The sequence below is a fragment of the Bos javanicus genome, chromosome 7 (genome assembly GCF_032452875.1).
Source record: "Bos javanicus breed banteng chromosome 7, ARS-OSU_banteng_1.0, whole genome shotgun sequence".
NCBI lineage: Eukaryota > Metazoa > Chordata > Mammalia > Artiodactyla > Bovidae > Bos > Bos javanicus.
Genome location: NC_083874.1, coordinates 2,552,171 through 2,561,363, shown reverse-complemented (window position 1 = coordinate 2,561,363; position 9,193 = coordinate 2,552,171). Strand labels below are relative to the sequence as shown.

At 53.9% G+C, this 9,193-nt stretch overlaps 1 protein-coding gene across 1 annotated transcript in view; it reads left to right on the top strand.

Annotated features, from left to right (window-relative positions):
• The first annotated feature begins 222 nt into the window (after positions 1 to 222).
• Positions 223 to 9,193, top strand: part of RNF187 (ring finger protein 187) — an 88,734-nt gene continuing 79,763 nt past the window's right edge. The window contains exons 1-4 of the mRNA XM_061424566.1: positions 223 to 306; positions 1,545 to 2,021; positions 3,477 to 3,569; positions 3,777 to 3,998. Coding sequence (XP_061280550.1) covers positions 223 to 306; positions 1,545 to 2,021; positions 3,477 to 3,569; positions 3,777 to 3,998 — 876 coding nt within the window. The remainder of the gene's footprint in view (positions 307 to 1,544; positions 2,022 to 3,476; positions 3,570 to 3,776; positions 3,999 to 9,193) is intronic.

Genomic DNA, 9,193 nt, shown 5'->3' with positions numbered 1-9,193 from the left:
TATGGACTGAAAGATTCACTTTTTAAAAATTGAAGATTATGTTTTTTACACCACGTGCTTGCTTAAAAACCAAAAACCAAAAATCCAAAAAAACCTCGCCCTAGTAGACTGCTCCTCCCCAAACCATTTTTTGTCTTTTCTAAAGAAATGCTAACAAACTTCCTGGTATGGACCGGGATACTGGTAGCTTTGGGTTTTATCAGATGTCTTCAGTCTGCATTAATGAGTTTTCTCAACGCTGAATTCTCCGTTCCTGTGGCTCAGGGACAAAGAGTGGACCGAAGGCCTGGGTTTCAAGCTGCTAAGGTGGGGCTGAGGTAGAAAAATATGAGGCAGTCAGTGTAGCCTAGGGTCAAAAGAAAAAAAAAAAGGACTCGATTTCTTCTTTTAAAATCGAATTCCAACCTCCTCTTATTTTTCACCTAAGTGTTTGCTGTTCCAGTTTGTTGACATTTAAAGGGAGTGCCTCTAAGTTCCCTTGACCTGAAGGCCATAAAACACCAGAACCTGTGACAGAACAATCAGCAACTGATCAAGGAGAAAAACACCAGGTGGCCCATTAACTTTAGAACACGGTCCTTAGACAATGGCCTGAGGTCACCAGAAAAGGGGAGGGGAGAGGGCACGAGAAAAGATGAGAGGATGGAGACTCAATACCATAAGAAAATTCAAGAACTGGGAGATCAGGAAAAAAGGGTCATAAAAATTGACAAACTGACATGATGATTTTTAGACCAGGGATTATGTACACTGGGATCCTAAACCAACCAAAAACAAATAGGTGGGTCAACATTAGTAAAGATATAAACTGTTGCGATTCCCGCGATTTGGGGGAACCCAAACCCTCTCAGTGACTATGCTGGGAGCTCTGTACTTCTACTCTTTGAAACAAACTTGGCCTTTGTGAGTATGTTGCGTGTCCCTGGAAGATCATTCCTTCGCGGGCTGTTCCTGGATTCTCCTTTCAGGATGGCCCTCACAGGACGTGTTCCTCTGAGAGTCCACGTCTAACCTGCGCACACGGGAAAAGCCCACGCAGCTCGGTGCGTACAGAACGATTTGACGCGAGGGGTTGCACGCAAGAGGTCTCACGCTGCGGTTTTCCAGCCCAGTCCCCACCCCGCGTTAGCACAGCGCTGCAAGGAGGCGCTTGCAGATTAGGTCCTAGCAGCTTACAAAAAAACGTTTTATAACGGAGTTTTCAAATGAAACTGCTTCCTTTTCGCACACGAGTCATTCACGGGAGAAGTGACAATCCCTGTAAGATTTCAGCGTGCGAGGACATGGGTCGGAGCGAAGCGCATCTCTGCTAGCTGAGGCGGAGTGAGTGTACACCGCTGCCAGGACCTAGGCAGAGTGGCGCGGCCTCTGCCAGGACCCGGGAGGGTGGAGTACACCGCTGCCGGGACCTTGCGTGGAGAACACCCCTGCCAGGACCCTGCGCCGGGCGCCCAGCCATTCCAGTCGCCATTTCTTGTCTTGTGTCCCTGCGCTCCATCTCTATCAACGCATTCCTGTTCCTGGCTCTCCAGTAGCGCTTTTAGTGCGTCCGGGTCCCCGGTTCTCCCAGCCACCAGTGCGCCCCTGTTCGCATCCCTGTCTGCGCCCTCTGGGGCCCCGCCGCTGCCGCCCTGGCGCTTCCCGCGGGCCCCGGCGAGGCCGCCTGCGCCCTGTGCCAGAGCGCGCCCCGCGACCCGGTGCGCGCCGACTGCGGCCATCGCTTTTGCCGGGCGTGCGTGGTGCGTTTCTGGGCGGAGGAAGACGGGCCCTTCCCGTGTCCCGAGTGCGCCGACGACTGCTGGCAGCGCGCCGTGGAGCCCGGCCGCCCGCCGCTCAGCCGCCGCCTGCTGGCGCTCGAGGAAGCAGCTGCGGCGCCCACGCGCGACGGCCCGGCCTCTGAAGCGGCGCTGCAGCTGCTGTGCCGCGCCGACGGGGGCCCGCTGTGCGCAGCTTGCCGCATGGCCGCGGGGCCCGAGCCACCCGAGTGGGAGCCCCGCTGGAGGAAGGCGCTGCGCGGCAAGGTGCCGTTTCCCGGAGGGTGCCCTGTCCCTCTTCTCATCACCAGACTGCGCCCTGTTCCCCCTCCGTATTCTCTGGATGGCGCTCTGGCCCCCAATCTCCATCTTCCAGACGGTGTCCTAGCTGCCCTCCCCATACCCCAGTTAGTGCCCTGTCCCCTTTCCTTCCTCTGGGGCCTAGTACCCGTTCTCCCATCCCAGGACGGGACCTTGTTTCCCCCGTTCCCTAACCCCAGAGGTTGCGCTCTCCGCACTCCCCTGTCTGGAAGGTATCCTGTCCCCCTTTCCCACGCCTGGACGGGGCACTTTCTCCTCTTCTCCCTCCACCTCCCTGCCCCGCCATACCCGCGAGACTTTCCCAGGGTTGAACTGTCCTGCCCCGCCCCCCTTGGCAAAGAGTCCTGCCGAAGCCCGCCCCCCCCCCACGCCCAGCCCCCTTTGTGTCACTGCCCTGCCCCCTGGAATGACGTCATACTGTGGTAGCCCCACCCCCACGGGCATCCCTCAGTGGGTGTGGTAGTCGCTCAGTCGTGTCCACTCTTTACGACCCCAGGAACTGTTGCCTGCCAGGCTCCTTTGTCCATGGGATTTCCCAGGCAAGAGTACTGGAGTCGGGGTGTGGCCTGAGGGCATTGGCCCCTCTCTGGTCCTGTGCACCCCTCCCATTCGGTCTTCTCACCTGCTCTGAGCCCTCTTGAGTCCCTTCATCCACTCTGTTCTGGAACCTTCCCCACTGTGCTCTCAACTGTTTACATGTGGCACTTGGCTCTGGGTCAGAACCTGCCATTGGAGTCTGGTCACAGCTGAGGTCTGGTAATCCCAGGGACCCGCTGGTGTGTATGTTTGTGGGGGGAGGCGGGGGGCGGGGGAGCGCAACGTTATTTCTGAGAGAATAAAGACAGCCAGGCCCCTGGAGTGGAAAGAGTCAGTGTGATCCCTGCCCACCTGAGGGGAGAGAGTAGCCTGTTTGAGGGTTCGTGCGCCAGGGACTGGGTCCTGCAGTCTTCTTAAGCAGTAGGATGTTGCATCCAGGAGCTTCCTTGGAGTTACAGCTTGTGGCCAGGGGACTGGAGTTGGACTTCCTGGTGAAGGACCCCACCCACCCAGTCAGTGCACGGAACTGGGCAGGCCCTGTGTGTGCCCATGGTCACCCTAAAGGGGCCACCCTCCGTCCCTCTGCTGGAGACAGTAACACTAGAGTCCTCAGTGAATAGTCTTGTGTAGTTACCCTGTTGGATTCTTAGCACAAATGTTTCTCTCAGACAATAGCATAGTGGGTCACTAAGACCCCCTCTGCAGCCTGCAGAGTTTTGAGGTGTCTGATGGGCTAAGATCATGAACTGGGGCTTCGGGACTGCCTGATGGGATTCTAGTGATGTGATGTCCCTCTGGACGGGTTAGGTGGGCCCCAGACTTTCAGAAGTGGCCACACACCCCTTAACCAGCGTCTTTCTCCAGGAGAACAAGGGGTCTGTGGAGATCATGAAGAAAGATCTGAATGATGCTCGGGATCTGCATGGCCAGGCTGAGTCTGCTGCTGCTGTGTGGAAGGCAAGTGGGGTGGGGTTTGAGTCCACATGAGCAAGGAAACATGGACGTGTACCCTGACCCTGTCTGGCAGGGCCTTGGACCACAGCTGAGCGCTGTACAGTCTGACGGTTAGGGAACTCTCCTCCCTTGAGGCGGTCAGTGGTGGATGGGTGGGGTCTCAGGGTAGCCTGAGGACACAGGTATTTCTGCTGCCCACCCATCCTGTAGGGACATGTAATGGACCGGAGGAAGAAGGCTCTGACTGACTACAAGAAGCTTCGGGCCTTCTTTGCCGAGGAGGAGGGGCGATTTCTACAGGAAGCGGAGAAAGAAGAAGGGTCCCTGGAGGACGAGGACGAGGACCCAGCAGAGAGGTTCAGGTCTCTGCTGCAGGCTGTGTCGGAGCTGGAGAGGAGGCACCGCAACCTGGGTCTCAGTATGCTGCTCCAGGTAGGCACTCAGCCCTGCTGGTCAAGGGAGGGCAGCAGGATGCAGAGTCAAGAATTAGCAAGAGGGTAGCTTATCCAGAGAGAACCCTTCATACCAGCACTGCCTGGCTTCCATTTGGGGCTGAATTTCAGGAATGAGTAATCCAGGAGACTGGCTTCCCCTCACATTTGCAGAGAGGGGGTGCTTGCATTGCAGTATTGAAATACTGGGCCCCTACCCTGTCCTTGGGCTCGACAGGTAGGAGCTGGCCACGAGGTCAGAAGAGGCAGGGATCTTGGGGACGGTGATGGTTGCCATGCCCTCATCCTGAATGTCCTCCTTACTCTCTGCTCTGAAGCCTTGCCTAAACCTGGGGATTCTGGGCTCTTTGCAACCCTTGAGTCTGATCCTGGAACTGGCAACATCTGCCCTTCCCTCCTCTGAGCTGAGAGGTGCCGTTTTACCTCTGGCAGTAGTGGTTACTCAGCTCCAAGTGGGTGCTGATTGTGGGTGAAGAGACACGAGGGTCTGGTGGGGCTGGATTCTGCAGTCATCTGGCTTGCAGGATAGAAATTCGCTCACTCATTCCCTCTCTCCCTGTGCAGTGAAGTGCTGCCTGCCCAGGCAGCAGGCAGAGGAAGCTGTTAACCATCCCAGGCCTGAAACAGCTCCTCCATCTGCCTCCTTCTGGACCCCTTGTCGTCCTTCAAGACACCCCCAGCCCTGCGTGTCTTCTCCTAGGTGAATATGTGGACTGCGAACTCTAGGTGCCCACCTGGGCTTGCTGACGACAGTACTCTGCAGAACAGTGTTTGTGTTCCCTTTTCCACTGGGTGTTCATGTTTTCAGGCTGTAAACCTTTCACTGTAGAGATCTGTATTGGGGGTAAGTTAACCCAAGTGTATCCTGACTCCATAAAGTTCTTTTCGTTGCCCCAAGTTTCATCAGATTTTCTGAGGTCTCCGTGAGCCGTGGTTGTCGTCTTCAGGAGGCTTGGGCTGTGCAGACCTGCTCCATGATGGGGCTGCTCCACCAGTCATGCACGCGCAGGCCCACACCCAGCAGTTAAGGTGAAATTTGAGGCGACTGTCAAGGGAAAGGAATGCTCAGTGTGCCTGGGTGGGGATGGTGGGCCGGTCAGACTTGGCACCTCTGCTTGAGGTCCTTGAACATCGTATGTTGCACAGACCTACACCTACTACGGCTCCGGGTCTGTGCACAGAAACACGAGAGCCTTGGGGTGTTCAGGGACAGTGCAGCCCCTTGCTGGCACGTCTTTCAGGCTATATCTTTTCTCTGCCTCTTGGTATATCTCCTCAACCTGTTCTCATTTCTCTTCTCCATCTTCCACCCCTTGGATGCCGGTGGTTTCCCAGGAGACTGTCTTAGCATCACCCTCTATCTGCCCTGTCTGCCCCTCACTGACCCAGGAACTTTTCCTGGGGCAGCAGGAGCAACGTCAGGGACAGGCCACCCCCAGACCTCACCTTGGTGTGTCATTTTCCCTGTACCTCTGACTTCCCTTCATATTTCCTCTGCTGGATGAATTTAGCAAAACTCCTTATTCAGTGTCATTGTGTAGATTCCTCCAAGTGACAAAGCATGAAGTGCTTGTAGCATGAAGTGACAAGATCAAGGGGTGTGAGAATTGACACAGACAGGCATTTAGGGTGGTGGTTGAGGCTATGAGTTGTTCACGCAAGTGCAGGTTTGTGATGAGTAGCCCATTTCTGGATGAACCTCTCAGATCTGGGAGTCGCTAGCCTTTGGCACTGCTTGGGCCTTTGTGCTTCTGTGAGCTTGGGGGTCGGTTGCCTGCCTGGCTGGTAGCCGGCACTCAGAGCCTACTGAAGAGGGCTCGCTGTAGCCAGTTTGGTTGACGTCCCTCCTCATCTGTATCCTCCCCTTACCCTGGCCAGTCTCCGAGGAAGCGCTGTGTCTGCACAGTGCCATGCTGGGGGCTTCTGTGGGTTGGACTTTTCTCCGATGAGCCCTCCAGCTCCTGCTTCTGCTGAGTGAAATTGGGGTGCTGCCCCAGTTTCCCATGACTAGAGATCCAGCTGCCTGTTTTTCTCCTCTGCAGGGATCTGCCTGTTTTCCTTGAAGTTGACTACTTCAAGACTGATGTGCTATACAGGGCTGGTGTGCAGTCCAGAAAAGTGGTAGCCCCTGGGTTCCCAGTGCTGGGGAGAGATAGGAGGTCCCGATACCAGCATGGATCCAGTTTCTTTGTAACCGTGTGTAGATAGAATTCTCAGCCCGTTGGCCACCTCTCCTTTTCTCTCACATAATGTCTACATAAGAATGACAAACAGAGGGTGGGAAAAGCTGCCTGGTTTTGAATAGGAAACACGTTCATCCTCTTGGCAAGCTATAGGACCTTGGCCAAATAACCCTGCAGCATAGATGGCCGTTGATTCTGGTGAGATTTGACTCCTTTCTTAGCAGTTCCTCTGAATGTCTAAAGCTCTGTGTTGGTTGCTGGACCAGACAGCCAACCCCTGCCATTTCCTCACTGAAGTCAGCCCTCACCCTCTGCTCTGTGCTCACTGGTCACAGTGGCCTCTGCTGTGGGTCCTGTGTTCTCTGTGGAATAATGTTCCTTTTCCGGACGTCTCCATGGCTGGTCCCCTCATCTTCAAGTCCCTGCTGAAATGGTGTTTCTAGAAACCTCTGGCAGTGGAGGATCTTTGCATGCTCCTTCTCTTGAGGACATAGTTGAGTAGGGTCCCAGTGAATGTATGGCTTTTCCTCAACCCAGGTTCATTTGACTGGTTCAGGACCATGTCAAGCTCTGCATGTCTGAGGTCAGTGCAGAGGCATGAGTGAAGGGAAACCCATGCTAGGTGGACAAGAAGAGTTTTGTCTGCCAAACGGTAGGGAGCACATTTCAGAGAAATTCGTTTATTCATTCAATACCTAGATCCCTTTCCTTTTAATTCTTAGAGCTTAATAGGAAAGTCTTGGATAGTTAGGACCTGTGGCCTGTTTTTGGTGTCAGGATCCTTTGTCCAGGGGGAGCAGAGGGAAGTGCTGAGGGTAGTTTTTTCACACTCCTAGTTGAATTATTTCATCAGATTGATGACGACAAAATAAGAGAGGATACTTGCACTGTGATACAGAGAGACTTGCATGTGGAAAGGCCAGTGGGGTACTGCCCCAGCTGTTAGGATGACCTCAAGCTTGAGTCGGGAATTCCCCAAGAGGTGCCGCTGCTCTTTGGGAGGGCAGCCTGAGAAGGTTAAACTGAATGACTAAACCAAAGAGAATCAGGCCAGCCAAGAACTTAGAGGGAACTAGTGCCTCTTCAGGCTGGGTAATTTGCTAGAAAAGCTCCTAGAGCTCACTGAAGGCCCTCATGCTCATGGTGAAGGTTTATACTGGAAGAGAAGACAGGTTAACATCAAGCCAAGGGGAAAGACACATCAGGGAAAGTGCCAGTTGCATTGTCTTGTGGAGTCAGGACAGTGTCACTTCCAGCATCTGTGTGTGACCAGCCGGATGAAGCACGGCTTGTGGGAGGTGGGTAGGCTACCTGACTCGGTGTCCGTAGCCTTCATTGGGTCCATTGCATCTACATGCTGACACTCAGCCTGGCTGGTGTATCCACAGGAAATGGAGTTACAGGACCTAAAACTCCTGCTATACATCAAAAGATCAGACCACCAATGTGGCCCAGGCCCACAGGTGTATCTGTCAGGGCTCAGAAGTAACTTCCAGGTTGACTACACTGTGTTTGCTTCCATGTGACTTGGCAATTCCAGCCTTGGGTTGGCGTGCCAAAGAGATGCCAGCATGGTTCTATGAGGGAACATGCACAGGATGGATACTGAATCATTTGCAGCATCAGGAGGTTGGAGGTGACCCAGGTCTGTGTTACTGAGGTACCAGAAAGGTGGACGTGGGGGTGCCAGCATGCGCGGCAGTGCAGAACTGGTTCTGCCACGTGACATGGGCACAGGGGTGTCCCAGCCTGATTTCCATGTCCAAGAGAACTCAAGGGAAGCTAGGCTGCTGACAGTCTTTTGATGCAGATGCAGCTTTTTTCCAGGGTATGACCTGTTAGAGAGGGTGGGGCAGGCGTCATGGCTACTTCAGTCCTGCACAGGGGCAGAGCTCTGTGCAGAACTATGGACTGATGCCCATTCTTGCCATTGTTGGTAGGATGTCCCGCTCACTCTGTCCTACCGGGCGGGGAGTGGGTCAAGGAACACAGGAACTGCCCACAGTGGTTTGATGAGAATGCTGCCATTGCTTTTCTGCCACCTGGGGACCATCTGGTGCCGGAAATGGTTTTCTCAGGTGAGCTGGCTGGTCTTATCAATATGCCTCCTCCGTTCAACCAAGTGTCCCATGGCCAGAGTCAATACGGACAGGAGGAGTAGATGTTTGCAGCGTCCAGACCAACATGGTTTTTACCAAAAATGCAAGGAGCTCCTGCAAATTCCTGAAGAGCCAAAAGTGCCTGGAGATAAAACAGCAGAGATGTGGACAAGCAAGTGCATAAGAGGAGCCAGAGAGCTCAGCAACCCAGGAGGAGATGCTCAAACTCCTTAGTTTTTGTAGCAGAGAAATCACATGCCCACAAGCGTAATGACACGCTATTGGGTTGATGGAGATGGGAAAGCTCCCATGTTTTGTTACTTGTACTGCTGCTGAGTTCTTCAGCACTGCTGCCAGCTGTCGTCAGGTTTGGGGCATAGTGACCCTGGACCCAGCGACCCACTCCCAGGTATTCTTTAGTCTTCTCTAGGCCCACAAGGGGATGCACACTTAGGTATCCTCTGCATCATTGTCTTGGGGTAGGCAGGACGAGCGCCAGTGCCCCTCAGTGGGGGAGGTGGAAAATCAAATGGGGTTTGGAGGCTATAAAGTATGCTGAAGCCCTTGAGATAGAGAAATACAGAGCTGCTGGACACACATAGTGGAGCTTATGGCATGTGGCTGTGGCATCATGCTGCAAACAAAGTGAAGAAGAAAACAGCATTTAACGTGTGCACAGAGAACACTTGCAAGAATACTTCAAGCTGGTAAATGGAATCCGTTAGGGTAGTTTCCTATGGAATGGGGAATAGCAACGAACAAAAGGTAAAGAACCAAGGTGACACACAGGAATGGGATGGAAAATGAGAAGGGGAGAGTCTTTGGTCATCCCGAGGCCACTCAACTCCGGACTTCATGTTAGGAAAGGAAGTCGGGTTCCAGAGTATTTCAAG